Source organism: Homarus americanus, unplaced genomic scaffold (assembly GCF_018991925.1).
Source record: "Homarus americanus isolate GMGI-L3 unplaced genomic scaffold, GMGI_Hamer_2.0 scaffold27959, whole genome shotgun sequence".
NCBI classification, from domain to species: Eukaryota; Metazoa; Arthropoda; class Malacostraca; order Decapoda; family Nephropidae; genus Homarus; species Homarus americanus.
In genome coordinates this window covers 618,902-640,780 of record NW_024737608.1, presented here as the reverse complement: position 1 = coordinate 640,780, position 21,879 = coordinate 618,902, and the positions used below count along the sequence as shown (strand labels likewise).

The 21,879-nt window shown below is 35.3% G+C and overlaps 1 protein-coding gene across 1 annotated transcript in view; it reads right to left on the bottom strand.

The window, feature by feature from the left end:
• Positions 1-21,879, bottom strand: part of LOC121873497 (protein unc-79 homolog) — a gene marked incomplete at its 3' end in the record, with an annotated part of 71,250 nt that overhangs the window by 17,751 nt on the left and 31,620 nt on the right. Inside the window, 14 exon segments of the mRNA XM_042377087.1 lie at positions 241-362; positions 1,020-1,159; positions 8,419-8,541; positions 13,348-13,533; positions 13,699-13,873; positions 15,114-15,322; positions 16,589-16,746; positions 17,194-17,342; positions 17,745-17,923; positions 18,167-18,281; positions 19,062-19,232; positions 20,008-20,229; positions 20,417-20,562; positions 21,097-21,235. Of these exon segments, the coding sequence (XP_042233021.1) occupies positions 241-362; positions 1,020-1,159; positions 8,419-8,541; positions 13,348-13,533; positions 13,699-13,873; positions 15,114-15,322; positions 16,589-16,746; positions 17,194-17,342; positions 17,745-17,923; positions 18,167-18,281; positions 19,062-19,232; positions 20,008-20,229; positions 20,417-20,562; positions 21,097-21,235 (2,234 nt within the window).

Sequence of the window (21,879 nt, the reverse complement as noted above, 5' to 3'; positions counted from 1 at the left end):
GGGGTTCATTAGGGGACTGCATGAGTCCCTAGTCATATTTAAATGTTCAAAATGACCACCGTCCCTTTCTCAACAATATTCATTAATACATGTGCAAAAGACGCAGGCTGTTTTTGGATGATTTATTTGGGGGAAAAGGTTTGTCTTATATGCCGGAAAACATGGTAATTGGAGATCTACTGCACTTTAATTCACTTCTGACACTGATAATAGAAGCATTGCTCTCCCAGTGTAAATTACCTGAGCCTGGAAGGTGATATAGAGAAACACCGCTCCTGAAAACTATAGCCCATGAGCACAGACAAGTGGCGCAGGACCAGGGTCATCATCTTCAAATTTCCTATGTCCTCACTTCCTCCAGCCTGTGAAAAAGTATTCTGATTTACTAAATATATTAAGACTTTGATTAAGTAACAAAGGGTTGAATTTGTACATCCCAATTTATGGTTCAGAGGAAGTCACATGAAATCTGAGATAGCTTACTCATAACTCCTATAGAAGAGCCTACCTCGGTACATTAGCCAGAGGTTACCTACATTCTGAGGCACTGAAAACTGTCCAAAGCAGATGTGTAATTTTTTTTTGTTTTCATTACATAACAACTTCTTACCAGTTAGATCAGGGTGAGCAAGATCTAACTCCTCAGACCCATTTGTTGTGACAGTGCTGACTATTTGGATTACTTGTCCTTGCTCTTAATACTTACCATGGTTTATTGTATGATCCATAGTAGTGTAGTGTATGTAAAGCTTGAAGGCTGTTTTATTAAGCAATCTAGTGTACAAGTGATATTATATGAGAACTGTAATGTGATATATGCTGTACAGTACTGTATATGAGTAAAACCTGTAACCTCACCTGTAAACAAGTCTTTTTCTTTAATCAAACTGATAAAAATTACTCAACCAAACGACACAGCCAAATTAATACACACGATTATAAGAGGACCGGCCTCATTTATGACCTTTCTGACAGTAATGTAAAAAAAAAAATAAAAAAAATCGGCTTCTAACACTTACATGTTGGGGCTGTGAGAGGAACTGCATGAAGAGGAACACAAGAAGATGAAGAGTATCTTTATCAGTCTCCTCAAGGTCCATGGCTCGCTGCAGCTGGTGGACCACAGACCCGTCATCACTACACCTCATCCCTCCGTCGGCTGAAGTGTGATGGTACAATGCTCAGGGGATGATTTGGTTTGTGAAAATTAAAATTTATATATCACATGATAAAGACTGAAGCTAGCAGCACCGAATTCAAACACATGTACTGTTATTTATTTTGATGAGCATGAATCTATAACTAAATTTCGGGAGTGAATGTTTCAACACAATTCTTGGATACAATATTCATTCAAAAGAGACTCGATTGCTTAATCATTAAAGGCCTTTTTATTTCTTTTTATTTTTTGAAAGAGAGTACAGTATATAATTTTCAAAGTATGTACAGATTTGACACAAATACCTTTTCAGATCTTGTCATTCTATTTATTGTGTAAAAAAAGAATTTGCTACTCTTAATTCTCAATAGTTGCATAAAGAAGGGAAGCAGGAAAAATTAGCATATCAGCATAACATCTTATGAACCTTTTTAAACTTGACAAGCTACGATAAACTACAAAATATAAATAAGAAATGTAAACTATCCAGCGTAGGAAGAGAATAGCATGAAATTACTGCAATTTATATTACTCTATAAGTTTTAGAGTAAAGCTTTTAAATAAAAGATATGGCATAAGAATGTTTGAATATTATAAAAAAGATATATGTAAAACTGTATACCAAAACTAGTACAGTACAGGTATGTTAAAAAAATCACTTGAAATTCATTAATGAGTCAAAATATTAATAATTCTTCATTGTACTCATGCAAAAATCTATAAAATCTAGAAAATATCTGTCATCTATTATTTTTGCTAGCATATCGACCTATGTCAAAAATTTAACCATGCATACTGATACTAGAGGTCACTACTTGACCACATGCCATATGTCTATGAGTCACTTATGCGTCAGGATTTTTCATCCACGCTAAACTACTTCCTCGACATGCTTACCAGAGCTAATTTCCCACATACTTCATTTTTTATACCACTATGAGTGACAAATTCTTATCCTTCTTCCAAATGACATGTCAAAAAAATATAATGTTCAGTAAATTAATGTTATTTTTGTATGACATGATTTCAATATCCACATCCATGTAATAATAATTCAATATTACTATATACTTCACTAGAGCTCTACATTCACTTCATGTACTTCAATATTTTTTTTTAATTAATGCTTGCTTAATATTGGTTATTTTCAAATCTTTATAAACTCAAAGTTATTTTATTACTAATTTACGTCTTAGTGTCGGGCTTTTAAGTAACGACTGCATAATTACGTGCACTTGGGAATCATATTCAAAATGGTTTCTAGTTTGACGCAGCGTTCAAGAGGCCAAGAATGAAGAGATCTTTGAAGCTACTCATTGTCAGTCCCTGGTTGCTGACAAAAGAGAATAGGAGAAGTTTAAACAATATCATATCGGGTAAATAAGCCCCAGTAAAACAAAACTGCAAAAGATTTCACCAAATAGTAAAATTTAAAATTAGTAATTTTCTTAACCTGCAAAAATGAGAGAGGAGTAAAGATTCCTTCTGTAAGAGGCAGAAAAGTAACGAAGACCAGAGAGGAATAAAAAAATTAGGGATATATGCAGTCTTAAAGTGTTTATATATATATATATATATATATATATATATATATATATATATATATATATATATATATATATATATATATATATATATATATATATATATATATATATATATATATATATATATATATGCCAGTAGTAGTTAATTTATTGTAAATCAGGTCACCAAATGACAAACATCAAACATTAAAAAGAATAAAAAATAAAGTAATATAATCCACACAGTAAGAAGAGGAACATAGTAGAAGACAGTACAGTATTGCCTTAACTGTTATGGTCATTTTAAAGCTCAACATTATAACATGATCCAGCTTTATATACATTACTTAAATAATTATTTATATCATTAACATTACATTTACCCAAAGATGACTTGTTATTAAGTTAACAAACAGAAAACAACATTAACAAGTTACCCTAAAACTGTCTTTAAAACACAATTAATTAGCACATGAAAAATCTTATTATTTTCAAATTATGTTACAGCTGGAACAAATGTGTAGGGTAAATTACCTTTCCTAGAATTAAAGTATAATTCAAAATAAATAAATGTAACTATTAAGATTGGTTATCATGAAGCATGTTTTTTTAAAAGCTGTAGTATTAAAAAGAAAGAAGCCACAATAATATAGGTTCATGATATAAATGAGTGTAATATCTGGGATTAAGACTACTGAAGTCTACTAAGATCTAGAATTAACCAGGCAATGGAGCATGAAAATCACAGTCACTGGACAAACTGCATAAGAAAAGTCCTACTGACAATGGTCATTGATTTTCTCTGATGACAGATGAACATTAACTATACTTTTCAACAAGATTAACAGATTCCTCACCCAGTGATATGATGGCAGTTATGTCCTATAACTACTATATGTCTCGGTTACTATCATATCATCCACCACAAGAAATTCAAATCAAGAAAAAATATAAAGTCAATCACTTGTCAATCACTATCAATGACCACCACTGCTAAGGGACTTTTAAATGCAATCACAAATAACTAGCACATAGACAAGTCTACACATACATATACAGAAAGACTCTCACAAAGAAAGGACTACAATAGATACCCTGCATTACGTCAATGAAGTAAGCCTCAAACAGTTTACAGGGCATTGTGCAAAGCCCCTTTATAGTAAAGTCTGCAAGCAAAAAGGGACAACAATATTGTTTATTCACATCACAAAAGCTTTGGCTGGGAAAATTATCCAGCCCTACAATGAAAAGTCATTATCTAAATATAAATACAGGTTCAAGAAAACTGGTTTGGAGACGCCACTGATCCTGTGTAGAGTGTCATCCAGAGGTGTTAAACCATGCATACTTCCTTTTATTTGACCATACAGTATACCCTGCAAAACATCACGCCCAGACCACAGAGGGTTACTACACAGGTCACTTGGTGAGAAAGCCAACGAGGATTATAGAACCATCAGATTAAGGCGAGCAGGTTACTACATGACCAGCCTTAGTAGTAGGCAAGTCTACAGAAGGACTACACAATACTGTACCTGGCTGGGGAAGTCTACATGAGTTAAGAAAACCTACATCTTGTTAAGTTCACACAACAGTACAGTATCTGAGGAACACTTTAACCCAAAATTCTAAAGTATTTTGTGAGGTTATATGAATAAATTGTCTTCCTTATGTTAGAGAGCAGATTATAACTTTCTAGTACCAATGAATCTGCTTTCCAAGACTGGCAGCCAAAAAATAAAAAAAATATTACCATGACAGCTGCCTCCATCTCTGGGGCAGTCTACATTTCCCTACAAATGCAGGATTGATCTTGAAATCCCTTTTTCTGGCAGAGCCTATAGTCAGGCACCTTTTCATAATACTGGCCGCCACCTTAGGCACTCCGTGTCATCAGACAACCTCCAATTATTTAACCTCTAGTGATGTTTAAAGCCAACAGGATAAACTTATCATCCCAATCTCTCAGTCACACACATTGCTCCAATTTGAGAAAGTCGGGTGCAACAGATTTTTCCTAGAGACGGAAAACCATTCAGTGGCTGCATCTGACCAATCAGTTCACTTTAAGCCAAAGGCTATGACTCTGCCATCTTTGTTCTGGTCACTCTGCCATCTTTGGACCAATGAAACATAATTGAAGTCCCATTAGTATAGGTAAATCACTTCATTATATCAGCCCTTTTCTGTAAAATATTTTTTTATTGTGTCCACTAAAGGCCTGATCAGAAGCACTCACTGGCACCAACATAGTACAGTACTCCTTGCCATTCACCTAATGAGCTAAACCACTGGATTACTTCTCTTGTCTGAAGTATTTAGTATCAACAAATTGGGTACCTAAGTTTAATCTAAACTAACTACAACATAACATATACCGGGTATGCAATGATGTGTTTAATTCTCTTTTTTAAGAGAATAAAAGTCCAGCAGTACCCTGTATGTGAATAAGCAAAAAATTACAATTGCCCTTTTGATTATATCTTATAAAAGCATATACAGTACAGGTATCCCTCATTTAACTGGGGTTGCATTCCTGTAAAACCAAACATTAAGCAAAATTATCACTAAATGAGAGACAATAGCAAAGCACAGAGGGTGAACAATAGGTTCAAATGGCAGGACGGTGAACACTGAGTACTGTTCAGTATAGTATTCATTAATAATAATAAACAAGTTTGTTATACATGGGGTCCTCGTTATCCAAGTCATCGATATCTGTGGTTTCGTATTTACGAAGCCAAATTATTGCTGAACCATACGTAAAAAGTCCCCGCACTTAAGAGTATTACGAGGAATAATATCTGTGGAGATGGCATGTTACCACTGCTACATGTAATGAAACTATAAAATTTGTGAAATAATCAATAAAGTATTCTAATGTGGCTCATTTTACTCATTTAGGTTAAAACATCACTTCAGGCTACATAACTGAGAGTAGTCTGAGGACAATGAATCCCCAGTTGGAGGCCTATATTACAAGTAGCTGCTTGACAAAAGGCATATGGCAGAAATAGTTATATCTAAAAAGCTAAAAGCGGCATTCTATGTCAACTCAAAACTAAAGATACTGGAATAAAATATAAGACATAAATATCGAGAAGCAACTGTCCTGATAACATGGCCACTGTTCCTAAAATAAGCCATACCAGCCCAAATTGATTCATCTATCCTCACTAAGTACTTTACTATTCTGGCATATAGGCTGTGTTGAATATGGAGGATTATAATTTTTATATTATGAAAAGAGATCAATTAATAATGAAAATAATTTAATCTTCCAAAAGCTGTACCAACATTATCTCAGGTAAAGAATTATCTGACTTTCACATTGGATTACCATGATCATGACTTTATCTAATCTGGTTTTTATTTTACATCTTTTTTTTCAGCTTGAATACGTACTAGAAAAGCTCTTAAAAAAATTTTGTTTCCATTTTACAAGAGTTAAATGTTTAATGCAGAACACTATTAACATTACAGGATACAATATGATGATGATAATGATGATACAGGTATATGTGTAGTACTGTATATACTTGTATGTTTTTATAATCAATTAAATGATAACCACTGTAAAAGACACAGACAAATAATGTGAGAGTTCAACGTGTTAATGGATAAGGAAATAACACTCCACGGTCACACACAACCCTAAGTTCCTATAAGGGTTACACCAACACTCTCAATACTTTTAAGAGATGACACTCTTTTAGGTCATTTGAAGGAAACATTTTTAGTTTTTTTCATTACATTACACTACAGTACTTGAATCCTGTACTGTACTGAGTAAATATCTACAATACAGTGAAATACCTGTATGTTTAATGAGTGCAAGCACCAAGGTGTCTCAGTGGATGGTGCTTGGGTAATTATGAATACTGTACCAAGCAAGATTATACACCAAGGAGAGAGGAATAGAGGTCTTATGGGTGGGTGAGTCTGTGTGGGTTACATCCTGGGAACATTTATCAACAATACACGATATGAGTAAACAAGAAGGATTAAAGTATACCGGTAATATTTTTGTGGTTTTGAGAAATGTAGGTGATTGAAAGGGGATGGGTTACAGAACAGTCTTTTAATTATTTGGGGCAAGTATAAATTTTTAAAAGGTGTTTGGAGACCTTTACCTGAATATGTGGTGTTTATACTGATTATAATCTTTATAAAATGGTCATAATTATCCATTGCTTTATATGTTTGGTGTCACTTGTTTTGATTTACATAATAATAAGTAAAAAGAGAAGTAGTGGTGGCAAATGTGTTCTCCGAAAGCGTGAATTTCTTAGTAACTTTGACAGTAATTTTTTTTTTCACTCATACCTTGAAAGTTAATGTTTTCAAGCATTTATATCTTTATAGACATTATATTCAACATTAAAGTGAGCCAGAATTTGGTATCCTTAAAGGTTTTATATGGCTTTTCCACACTTGCCTGGGTTAGCCATGAATACCCAGTAGTGGTTGTGTTGTTTCTTGTTGCCTCTCTTGTCAGGTTCTCATTACTGATGTCATTTCTAACAACCTCTCCTCTTATAATCCTTGGCTACCCCTAGATGTTTTCCCTTCCACATTGAAACATGCCGTATGCACCTTGACCCAATTGGTCTCCTCCATTATCTTCACATGCTCAAACATGATAACTCTGGGTTGAATCAGAGTTTAAACCTATAATTCAGTGATTGTTTAAATATTAGTGAAGCCACACTGACTCCATGTGGACTTCCAAGGGTAACAAACATGTAAAGAGGAAAATACTGTAGTTTAAGTTTATTTTATCATAGGGAACTCTATTTAATAAGTCCCTTTTGAAGTTTGTTTCCATAGTCTCCTAATTTCAAAAGATGTTGGATATTCTCGTGACATACAGTCTTATGTGTGAAGAAATCTTTCCTTTGACTGTATGGCAATAGGGACAGGTATTTTTCATTTATTTATTTATTTTTCATATGAACATTATCTACAGTAAAGGTGTATCCATTTGGGGTGACATGGATGGTTCTTCTGACACATGACCTCCTCCATCCCATGACTATTTGGTTTAGTTTGGATCTCTAGAACACAAATGGAGGTTTGAAGTATTAAATCCCATTTCATGGCCAAGGGGAAGAAAAAAAAAGCTGCATCTCTCTTCCTGTTCCTTAGGTGGGGTTCAAGTTTGCCATGAACCTTGATGGTAGAAATACAAATTCCGCTTAATGACGAAGTGTGGTTTGACACGTGTGAACTAATCTAGGTTTTTGACTCGGTAATCTAAAGCTTCACTAGTTCTCAACGCAACCATCTGATTATGGGTTTAAAACTCTGGTTCAACACAAAATTGATTGGGTAATGAGTGACTCTAAAGAACACAAATATTGTCCCTGTGACAGCAAACAAGCCATAGTCAAGGCAAGCTCTACCATTGGGTAATTAAAGGTGTGGATTTTACAGATCACTTGCTGCTCATCCTAGGCCTAAATTGGGATTCCATACTGCATTTTTTATGAGATTGTTTTTCAATTATAGTACAGGAGTAAAAACAAAACCAATGTAAAATAAGGAAAGTATTCTATTCCTCTGAACCTTTTTATCCATTACATAATTCTCAATCTAAATTTAAAACTGATTAACATTTATGTACAAAAAGTCTACACGAGTGCTGGTTGAACCCTTAGGAATGTGTCCTCAGTATCTGTATATCTATGGCCCATAAATTATTGGGGTCAAGCCAGGGATGAGAGAATATACCTGAGACTAAATGATTGGACTGGAATGTGCCTAAGACCTGACCAAGCCCAATTTTCGAGCTCTTGCGTTTAAGCAACGGTGCGGAGGCTTGCCGGAGGTATGTTTTTTCCTTCTCTTTATCCACTGGAATGGTGCAGGTAGAATTAATATACGAAGGATTCAAGAATCCAGTACTGTACCACTTTATAGTTGAGCATCATTCTTAATTTATCATAACCTAAGTATTGAGAGCCTCAGTCTCCTGTTATCTCTGTACTATATAAATGATTTGGAAAATATTTTAGCTGAACATGAATATTAAAAATAAAAGATTGGTGCATTATAATACAACTAGATTACCTTCACCCACACTTGTGATGATTGGTCAACAAGTTTTAAGTAAATGACTGTTATAGTTTATAGTGACAGGTTGTGGTAGAAAAGAAAGGTTGTCATCTCCCTAATTAGTGAGTGATGCACTACCTGTACAATATAATAAGGTCAAATTTTGTCTGATATTGTCATGCAACTTATGCTTTCACACTGAACTTACTATAGTAGCCAACTGAACTGTATAGCACCTGTACTGTATGTTTTTTTATAAAGACACAAAACAGTTGACCACTATAGGGAGTTCAAAGTGCATATTCTTTAAGCTATAGTAATGGTTAATACTGCTCAATAATATTAAAGGATAAACAAGACTGTCATGAATTTGCCATAATTATACTGTAAATGTATAACTAGACAAGTGAACATTTACAAACTTAAGCTAACTTGTGTATTTATCATCACAAACACATTCACACAAAACTCTGCAGTACCTAAATTATACAGATAATATTAATATCTTCCCTTTGGGTAAAATGTGAGAGATATTTGCTTGGTAGGTTTGGAATCTTATACAGTTCCCAAAATTACTCAAACTATGTAAGGTCTTCATTTTAATTTTGTTATTCAATATGCCTCTACAGTACTGTACTTTAAAACTTAATTCACATTCACTTGAGCTCATCTTATGTAAAAAAATGAGAAAAGTCGTCCAAGAGAGACACTGGATATAACCACCGGTGATTTATACTGTTTTGTCTTGACCACCTCACTCATTGTCAGTGTGACAGGAACAACACAATTACTAATTTGAGAACATAGGACTTACTGTAGTGTTTGTGAACCATGGGAGGCACATCCACATTATCTTATTTAGTCAGGAATGGAATAAAGTTAATAAAAATGACTTGGTTTCTCTGTATACTGTAGTAGGTCTGCTGCCATATTATACTCAAAATATCCTTTTAGTGTAATAGAACTTGGTACTTCTAAATCTGTTGCAGACTGACCCAACACGATCTTTCACTTCTGATAAATAGTCTTGCTCATTTTACACTGGCTCAAGTTTTTATAATGTTACTAACACTGAAAAAACATCCAACGCTCAACAAGCACTCAAGATATTCAGATAAACTTTCAAGAGACAGTACACTTATTCAACACAGTTAGGACTTAATACTGTACACTGTGATTCCTGTCCCTAAAGCTCCTCAAGGTGGGTCATTATTCTATTATACGTATTCCATTCCAGTAAAACTTTAAACATTTGGACGTCAATTATTCAAGATTCCAGAAAAATGGACCTTGTCAAACCTACTTCATCATTTATTAAGTAATTCCAAAAATTTGAAATATTCTGAGTTGTTTGACATTTTAGTCCAAGATACCTGTAGTAGCACCGCATGGTAGCCACACCATTTGTTTGCACCAGCTTAGAGATGTTGGAGTAGTTTGGACAACTGCAAGTGACCCAATAAATTTTTCAAAAGTAATTATTACCCAGCATATACCCAGACATTCAGTGATTGTGAGGGGAAGGTATTGTCTGCTGCCACACTGTACACAGTTCACTTGAATGTTCATTGTCATACTTGTGTCTTATAAGTGATATCTTTCAATTGGTGATTTTGTATCCTGCTATAATAGAATGTACCAATGGTAGTGATGGCTCAAGTTCCCTCTGAGAAAAGCATATAAGTACTGCAGAAAAAGTAAGAATCTCTTGAGCATTTTAAGCATTGTGAATGCTCAGAAATAACAAGTATACAGTTTGAAGACAAGTAAAGTCCTGTATTTTCTTTGGCATTGTCAAGATTAAAAACAAGACCCAAAAATTTGCCAATAAAGAAGACAATGATGGTTCTTCTATGAGGAATACTAATAGAGAAATTAATAGTATAAAAAAACATTAGTTCACAAGTGTACTGTATTATATTGCTCAGACATATTCACCTATATTTTTATGTACAGTATTTGCATTGTTTAACTGCATACGGTATTATAAAGTGTATCACATCAATGTAACTGCTCTTAAAATGTTATAAAAGTACAGTACCCCTCGTACTGGTATTTGTTTTGTACCTGCAGGTGTTGGTAAAACACTCTGATATTTGGAAAGTTGTATCTTTTGGACTTCTTTTCCTTAGTTAGTCCAAGTGATCAAGGTTTTACTGTACAGTATAGCTATATCTTCAACACACAAACACTTACATACACTCACATACACATAAATACATCATCACACAAAATAATTTTGATTTAGTCCTTATTGCTCTTTAGGCGAGTGGAGTAAAATAAGACTTGGTTTAAAGAGTACATAGATGCTCCTTATTTCCTGTGCTCTAGGAGGCATCTACAAGGGTAGGAGAGGAGGGAGTTAAGGGCCCTGAGGGCAGGGACCTTTATGAGGGTGAATGTAAAAAAATTAATGGACATAGTAAAACATCACTGCTAAAATGTTATCTCACTAATCATAGACAAACATTTATCTTGAACACAATAGTAAAATAATCTCATACAAACTATACTGTACAGTACGATCTAGACTGCTACATCTATTTTGCCATTAGTAACTAATGTGCACAAGCGTTTTAACAACTACACACACACATTATTGCATACCAATACATGTACTGTATTTGATCACTTGATGAGATAACCTGCGTGTTCTGACAAAATAATTATCCACACACATCTTGCAAAATTACTTGTAGGCTATGCACCCTGTAAGTTCAGACTAATCTGCTCTTTCGTTGTGTGGATGTTTTAGTTTATTATATACGGTGGATGATTTTCATAGATTTATTCGTCATTGTAGCAAAAATTTTAATCTTGTTATCCTGACTACTGATGTTATTTGTATATAAGTCTTAACTAAATACTTCACTTGGTGTTGTAACTGTACGCCTTGACACCTCCACTCAGTTTGTTTAACACATCACAACACTGCCTATGAGCACCTGTTGTATACCCAGTTATTTCTTGATAAGCAATGATAGAAAGTACAGTATATAATATTTAAACTTTGTTATTTCATCCCATTTTGTAGTTTTGAGAAATAAATCTATCTGGTAAATGGTTCACTTTGAGGCATCTAATTAAACTTCATTCACAAGTATTATTAACAGGATCTTACTTTTATGGTAAAGTTTCTTCAAAATTTTAACTAAAATGAACATTCAGTACAGTTGGTCTATTGACTGAGGCAGGTAATCCTGCAATTAAAATATTCCAACCATTTTAAATACTGTGGCTTACAACAACTCAGATTATATGTTCATTAAATCCTGTTTCACGATTCTTCATTTTCACTCTTTGTCAATTAAAACTACTGTACAGGTACTGTACTAAAATGTACAATCAAGCATCACTGATACTAAAATATAAAATTTGCAGATGCAAAATGATCTTGACGCTAACATAAGCCAAGATATATATTTTCTGGGAAAATCTTTTCGTAAGGAGAAATGAATTGAGAGCTATCCCATTCCATATTCAGAGCAGAATGATACATAAAACATCTCCCCCAGATATTCAGTTAGTGACACTCCCCAGATGTTCATTTGTTAATAAAAACTGCTATCAAGATTTGAAACACTTGCTGAAGAAGTGTGCATGTGTTAGTTGGCTTGTCACCAAGTGAAGTAACTGCTACTTATTAGATGCAGAACATGTGGACCCTAGTCCTAATTGGCTTAAACCTAACCAAAAGGCTTGGGGCCCAATAAGACTGAGTCCCACTAAATCTTGGCCACATTAAAATTAATGGTTAGGTATAGTTTGGATCTATTAGGGCTGGGGCCTTATCACTCAGTTGACCATTTATATCCTACTTACTGGCACTAAGAGAAAAATATATGAGATGGATTATTCTTGCCTCAGCAAATATAAAAAAAATTTGTTAAGCAGAAACAGACTTATAAAAGGTGGCAGATTAAAAAAATCATTAAAAATAAAAATGTATGGAGAAGCTCTTAGTCTCTCCTGAGTGGTCTGTCCTAACTATAATGGAATCCTTAAACAATTATCTACAGGCAATCTTGAACAAACTCCACAGGAAATGAGGAGAAAATAAACCTGAGATACTTATTCAACTCTTAAAGAGAGAAGTGATTAAAACAAGAATGAGTATAAGTTGGAAGTATTGACTGATGCAGGAAAATAATTTTGAAGGGTTTTAGTTAAGAAACCTTGCATATGGTGGGTATGGCATACAAGATGAGCTATACTGTAAAGAAATAATTTAAAACACAATTAATTCAGTCCTCTGAGGTGATGATTCACAAGTTAGAAACACTGTATGCCAAATGTACTCAAAACTAATCAGTAATCTTAAACTATTTTTCTTGATTTCTTCATGGTATATTACTTTGTTTGTCAATAAATAATTAAATGATCTGAAATACTATAGAGGACTCCCTCCTCCTACAGGTGGATGGTTGTTTTGTACCTCATCAACATGACTTCACTGTTAAAAATCTTAAAGAATGCTTAGCCACACAAACATTTCCCTTCTATTGGTTAAGACATTTATCTAAAGCTATCAAATTCTATCTTCTCCTAATATAACATTAAACAAATACCTGAAAAGTTCTACAGAAAAAAGAAAACAAACATTACCTTGTTTCTCAACTGTACGGTTAAACATATTGGCTGGAGCTGACATGGTGCGTTTATAAGGCCACTTGGTACCGAGAGAGCCAGAGAGCGTCCGTACACTAGCACTCTGCACTAGGGTCAGGGCATCCTTTGCTCGGCTCAGCTTTCTCTCAAACACATCGCTTGTCATGTCCGAGTTCTTCAAGTCTGTAAGGAATTAATAAACTACTACAGTATCTAGTCCCCAAGGTTAATGTTTCATATAACATCATCATAATCCATTGCAATGTACTGTACGGTATTGGTAACGTAGTCAATGCTCGATGTATATTTTACAAGGAATACAGTAGCTCCATTACCATGTTTCCTTACCTCTTGGGAAGGCTATGTCTCCATATTTTTCAAGAGCTATCTGGGCTTCAAGGTAAAGTGCATCAAAGCGATTGAAGAAGAATTCCCATGTAAATATACGGCGGTCAGGGAGACGCGAGCTAAGCTGGTGTAGGGCTTGGATTATCATGGGTCTGTCCATTATCACGCTATCAAACTGAAATGATTTATTTTATTTATCACTTCACTACTTATCAGCTTACTAGCCTTTCAAGTGGCTAATCCACTCTTTGTTAGTTTGTTATGAACTTAACTGACCAGTGTTAGTACAGGAGGAAACTGGAGCACCCAGAGGAAACCTGTGGTGTTTGGTAGTGAGAGTCACATGTGTCTGGGCCAGGCAGGACTCAAACCCATGACATAGTGGTGAGAGATACGTGCTGTACCGCCAGCACCCCAAATGTTAGAACAATTAGATCAAGTAATCAAACAAGAAATGTGTCTGTCTATCTATCCAGATAATTAAAGCCTTGTACCTCCCAGGAAATGAGGAGTAATTACATGTAGAACCAGTCCAAATTATTTCAGTATCTAAATATCTATTGCATCTCTGAATGTAGTAAACTTTTAACAAACAAAAGTACTCACTGAAATACTTGTACAGGTACCTTTCAATTATGGTTGTTTGGTTTGTGCCATTTTTAGAATAACACATGCAGTCCATTGACACTTTTTTTTGTGTGTGTGTATGGGCTTATGTTTGGAATAACACGACCACTGACAAACATAATTTCTAAACACATTCGTTCCACAAAACGGCAGGAAATGACATCCTCATCCATCACTGGATATTTTAATACCATAACAACTGTACTGTACATATGTGTGAAGATAAAGAGGAAAATCCCACCTATGCTTCAGTAGTCTCTGTTGGGTAATTTCTTCTTGTTCACTTTATTATTAGAGTAGCCATGTCTACACTTAACACATCTCTCTTTCACTCTAACATTCCTTTCAGTTCATCAGGACACTCAATTATTCATCCCTAATCTTTTTTGTACCAATTACATTTATTATGTTAACATCTCAATTTGATGCTCTTCCATTTTTACATGTTATCAATATACTCTTGACACCTCAGTGATCAACAATGCTGTTAATTAATTATTTTCGTGCCTGCACAACTCTTCAACCTTCTTTAGTTCATTAGTATAAAAACCAGGCAACTTATCATCCAATTGAAAATAAAAAAATCTTGTATTTACCATACAGTATAATACTGTACTTCTAGAACAGAAAATTCACTCTTATTATAAAGGTCACTGAATCTAAACCCTATAGACGTTTATAGATTAAAAGTTTAAAATATTTTCTTAGAAAAGCCATAAGAATAAAACTAGGAAACTTGAATAACCATTTGCTCAAAAAGTTATGATAACAAACAGAAACATTATTACCTGTTGTTCGAGACACCAACAAAGAGCACGAAGCCCAGCATCAGGCAAGGTAGTGAGATAGAGATATGCTCGCTGAGCTACTGCCACATTTATATCATCAAGGGAGGCAATAAGGAAGCAAAATGCATGAGCAATGGCTGCTTGAAGTCCTGGGCACTGACGAACAGCAGACATTCCCAAGAACCGACCAATGACGACCACTTTTTCAACTGTAAATGAAAATCACCTCAATACACAGTAACTGACAGATACAATATTATTACCTAGTCCATCCTCCATTACTTTTACTAATGTTCCATTATGTTATACTGATGAGCTTCAAAACAAGAGAAGAAGGATAATAATACCTGTAGCAGAAAGCTACTATCTCTGCAGAAGGATTTACAACTATATTGAGTGGATAGTCTAGTTGCCACAAGCAGTCTTGATGTTTCATTCATGTAACCTTTAGTGATGATGTAGGGGTAAGAACCGTCGGGACAAACGGCAAAAACGAAAGATTGATCCAGAAGTAACTTTTTCTGATGGAGCACTTAGATGGACAGCTCAGAAACTCTCTCTCCTTCCTTGGGTTCATGATTAGTCACCTAAGATGGGCAGCTTAACTTGACATGTCATGTCTTAATTTGGTAAACTTCATTCTAATAACAGTACTGTAAGTCTTTAACCCTTTACAGTAATTTTATTAGATTGAAGTTTATCAAATTAGCACATGACATGCCAAGTTAAGCTGCCCGTCTTTGACTCGGATTAATCCTCGTCTGACGTTAACCAAATAAAATATTAAAAGTGGCGTTCCGTACTGAAGGGACAAAAGGGCAGCAGTTGCATCGTCTCCCTCATTTGAAGGAATGGTGTGATGGGGAAGGAAGGCCTTTAAAGGTCAATTGTTGGTACAGTACAATATATGCAGAGATTGTTTGATCAACCCTGATTGAGGCATAGAGGATGTTTGAGATAATAAACACCCTAATAAGTCGACCTGTACAACTTGAGTTGCCTGGGAACATGCTTTGCCAAAATAAGGGATTTCAGGATCATTTCTTATTACTGTACATTCTTCATGAGCTCAATTATCTTCAGTAAGTGATTAGAAATCATTTCTTTTATACTAAATAATATTTCATAAATCCAATGTTTGCACAAATTTATCAATGGTTCCTCTTAGTTAAGAAGAGTTTTGAGATATCAGTACAGTATTTTATATTATGTTCTGACACAACTCAGGTCAGAGTGGGGACAAAATAATATAGTCTCAAGTGTAATACAGTTTTACACATTAGGTATTAAGTGAGTTACTGTGAGTACAGTGCTGTACATAAAAAGAAATACACTTCAGATCGTGTTACTAAAAAGAAAATTTGCAGAAATTTGTCCCGGACAGTCAGTTAAATGTACATATATTACTGTAATTTATCCTAATCAACATTTTTGTTATCAAATACCATTTTAATATAACACTAAGAACTACCCACCTGCTTGAAAGCGGACTTTCCAGTCTTGATGATTAAAGTGATTTTCACAAAGCTTCCAAAATATGTCTGAGCCACAAGGAAGAGTGACAAAGTGAAGCAACAGTGACACACAGACCTCAGCAACGTGTGACCACTCAGCCTCGATTAATGACCACATTCTGAAGAAGAATAAAGTCAAAGTACAAAAATAACACACAGTACAGTACAGTACAACATAATAAGAAACACTTCATTGAGATTGGCTATTACTATATATCCTTCTAGTACACAATGGGTAACTTACAATATATGAGGCACAAAGTATTATTAACATTTCACAACCTATTTAGTTTACTTAGTAACTTCCAAAATACTATACAGTACAGTACAGTACAGTACAGTACAGTACAGTACAGTAAAGCACAGTACAGTACAGTACAGTACAGTACAGTACAGTACAGTACAGCACAGCACAGTACAGTACAGCACAGCACAGTACAGCACAGTACAGTACAGTACAGTACAGCACAGCACAGCACAGCACAGCACAGCACAATACAGTACAGTACAGTACACTACAGTACCGGTATAGAAATGTTCAAAACTAAACAATTTACTGTACTTACATTCCAATGGATTTATTTTCTTGGCACCATATAAGAAATCCTCGATGATCATTGGCAGCATGAGCCATGGCCTCACCATGTAGCACAAGGTACTTCAAACACACACAGATGTGGTACACCACGTCACCATCCTCAAACGTTTCTAGTCGCTGATAGAACAATCAAGAAATATGTTTTAGACTCTCGGCATCAATCATGAATAGCGGTGCAAACGTTTTCAGTCAAAATTAACACAATTAAGAAGTACAGTACAGGTGTTCCTCGTTTACAGATCATTCACTTACTGATTTAACATTTTTAACATCCTTTCTCATTTAACGATCGGCAATTTTTGGTTTGGCGATTTTAGACTCGCTGAAAAAAAATCAGACGGGAAGTCGGAAAGCTCAGAAACTAGTTCGCAGACGAGGAATTGAAAGAATTTTTCGGAAGAATTCTGGGCCAATTTCCTTTCCGGCTATTGGAGAGTTCCGGGGATTCTGGCTAACAGGGAGATTACTACAGTATAGGGAAAGAAAGGGGATAAATAAGGCAGGGGGGAATTTACTTACATTTAATAATGTATAAATAACTTGCAAGTGAGGAGGAAGGTCTTCTATTCTGAACTTGAACTTGCCCTGAGAAGTGACCCAGAAATCATCATCATCATCATCAGTGTGTTGAGTGGTATCAATAGGTTCGTCGTCTTCACCCACCACACTCGGCTTCGCTACATTTGCTGTTGCGTGAGCTGGAACAAATACAACACTAAATTAATCTTGACAGAGAAACCACATAATACATGATCTGACCATAACACCTCAGCAAAGACACTTTTCATTCAGTTTTCCAATAGTAAAATTTTTCCTTGCCATTTCCCTAAGTATTTCACTAACCTATAAATATAATTATGAAGAACTAAATATCAAGCTACATGTACACAATATTAAAGGAGAAGAAAGAATGGAAACAGAAAATTTTCTTCTTAACTTACCCACATCTTCCTCAGTTAGTGTGACTGCCCGGGCTACAGCTTTCACCACATGTTCTTGAGGTATGTTAGGAGCAATGTCTAATTCTCCAACCGTCTCCACAGTTGCTGTAACAATCTGAAGAAACAAATTGATTGCAGAAAGATTTCTATTGTTTGTATTGTGTGACAACAACCAGGGTCTAATATCACCACACTTCTGGACACACAAATGTTCATTAAACAGTGAAAAATATGAGTTTAAATAATATCACTGTTCTTCTTGTGTCTTTTTAAAAAGTTGATAAAAATTAGTCAACATTGGGTAAGTACCTTATAGTCAAAGACTGTATGGTACAGTACAATGAATTTGGGTAAAGTTCCCTGCTCAGACTCAAACCTTGAAGCTTTGCTGTAACTTTACCCAAATTCTTCATCATGGGTTTCAGAACATAACACCGGAGTGACGCGACTCTTTTCTTGGACTGTACATTAACATTTGTCCCAAGTAACTTCTTCATTAACATTATTTTAAAAGATTTTTATGTAAATGGTGAAAAATGGGAAGAAATGCTCGGACAAGGTTTTAAAGAGAGAAATGTGTCCTAGGAGAGAATTCGGTAAACAGGATTAGATAAAACTAAAAGAACAAATGGAAATATATTGAAAAAAACATGGGATGTAAAGAGAGACAGAACAACTGTTAAATGGAAAGGAAGACAAATGTACATTCATCCTATCCAGAAGTGGAAGGAATGAAAAGCACTAAAGAGAATAAAGAACAGCAATATATAAGGGGAAATTTTAGAAAAGAAAGGGACTATAATACAATAAATCAGGTTTTAGGAATAAGACTAAGAAAAAATATTAAATATACAGTATAGACGTAAAGCAAAAGCGAGATAAGGTACGGTAATACCTGAGGCATGTTAGCCATCACAGACATGAGTCCTCCTTCCTTAAGGGGCGGCAGCTGATGACAAGGTTTTGGGGACTGAGTATAACTTCCAGTCTGAGCATTTTGAGTTGATAATTCAGGGCTTTTGGTGGCTTGTGAAGATTCCATTTCTTGAGGAATAATATCAGCGACCTGATGGTTAAATGATAAACAAAATACAGTACATAAATATCTGAAATACCAAAAAACACAATATGAATGATACCCACACAAGTATGTCAGCATACAAAAATTCATACACACAAGGACATACATACATATGCAACCAAACTCTGTAATCTGACTATGTGACCTTTCAGTAAGTGCCAACACACCATAACAAACAGTACTGTCATAATACTGTACAGATGCAATAAATACTTTTATCATCTACATTTCTCTGTTCCTAAAATGTGTGAATGGTTAAAAATTTAGGAACTTTAAAGTACTGTACTTAAAATATCTTGGAACCCTAATGGTTCTATGACATTTTGGTGCTTTACATACTAACCTTTAAATACTGCAATGTAAAAAAACCACTTTTAATCAAACTTACAGTTACTTGAATTACAGATACTTTGGAGTCTATTCTCTATTAAACAACTAGGGATACTTTGGGTATCCCGATGTATCTCTTAAGTTTATCTCCAACTATTACCATCTTCTCTCAAGGTCACATTCATCACAAGTGTCCATACACAATATAAAAACTGAAAGCTTCCTAAAGTTAACATTTATCATACATCCTCTCTGTACACATGAAGACAGCATATAATGTACAGTACAGGGTACAAGTGTTTCCTTAGATATACCATCCATGAAGTGTTCTTCATTTTGTGCTTGTTAAACCTCCTGCGTGAATCTTAATGCCACACTCTATCACTTTTTTCACACTGAGAGGTGACAGATCTAACAGAGGAACACTCACCCGATTGTTCTGGATGGCAACACGGGGACACAGATATGCTACAACATCCATCTCTAGCTGGAAAAATGCTGTTGTGAGTTCACAAGTAGTACACTCTTGTTCCCCATCACAGGTGTGTGGGGCCAGGCAAGAGGCACTCAGCATGTCACAGACAAGTGCCATCACTGCCACACTCTCTTGACCCTCAACCCCCTGGTGCTTCTCAACTTCTTGTACCTCCATCTGTTTAATGTTCAAGACATTTTCATCAGCATCATCAATTGGTGCAACAAAGATGTTCTGAACTGTCTAATATCACTGAAAGCACATGTACAGCGTACCATGTTACTTTTAATAAATTAAAATTCAATTTGTAGATGAAGTACATAATTATGAAGACATCCAAAGAACAACCAGAGGTGAAGCCCACCTGCTTAAACAAAACATCCAGCATGAGAACAAAGCAAGTGAGGTTGAGCTCGGGGTCTGAGTAGTGGTCCTCGGGGTGATCCGAGGGTGGCCGTTCATCCTCGGAAAGAGCTGAACTACTGTGTGAATCATCTTCAACCACAGGCTCTGGTGATAAGAAAATGTTGAGTACAATAAGTAGTTTCTGGCAACAACTATAACAGTACAACACTGGGGCTAAAAGATGGAAACTGTAAATTTGTTGTTGAACTACAGGTACTGTTCCTCTATGTTTACATTTATGGCTACAACCTCCATGGATGACTTTGTTATTACTCCAACACAATCTAGAGTGAGAGTCAATAATTAACCTTTCAATGATACTGTAAACACCTTCCCTTCCCAATATATCTATATATCTTTTATTAAAAATTGGATCCTCGGAAATACTAGTTATTATTTAAGGCAGAAGGGTATTCTAGTCTCAGCATGTCACCCTCTCACCCTGTACACTCAACAACAGCCACAAAATAGGAATTCACATCTTACATTTAAGCATCTCGCTGCTGGACCACCTAATATTTATCATCCATTTCACTACACACGGGAGACAGCTTAGAGTAACCAAGATCCCACACTCCACTGACCCCCAAAAAAAAAGAAGCCAAGTGGCATATACAAATATTTTCATAACTAACTCACCCAGCACTGATGAATCTTGTTTACCAGAGGAACTTGTCTTTCTTGTGGGTGCTGGTGGACTACACAGCGATGATACACCTTCACGGAATATCATTAGCAGTAAACTCATTGGAATTACAATATTCAGAGAAGTCAAAATCTGAAAATAGCAAACCAGATCATATTATTAGTTAAAACATGTATCTGTCTCCTCCCATATCTTCACTTGTGTCTATTAAACTTTGTACCTATGTCTAAATACAGTACATCTTTTCTGATCTGTGCCTCTAGTAATCGTTCTCTCTTTTCACCAATACTGTACTGACTCATCCATTCCTCACCTAATAATCCCACTCACCAACTTATTACTACACTCTGAAACCAATGTATTTGCTTGTCTATACCACAGAAGTGACTTTGTATCAACCACTGCCTGAAATACATGAAAAATCCCCCGTATGAAATAAGCAACATCACATGTACACATATCAGGTGAATGAGTCAGTGAGTCCATCCTTTGTCATTCTACCATTGTTCCATTAATCGAATACAAACTATATTATCACTACAGGTCCACCACCAATTTTCTGGCACCCTTGGTTCCAAAGCCATGCTGGATTATCAGTTTTGCTGCACCAACCGAGGTCAGGAAATAATAATTCAACAATACACCTCTGACCCACTAATGATACACCTCCTGTGTCTCTAAAGCACCATGGACTGCTAGAAACTTAAATTAAACAAATATTAAATGTAAATGAAATGCGAAAAAGTCATAATTTTGAGCAACATTACTGGACAGTA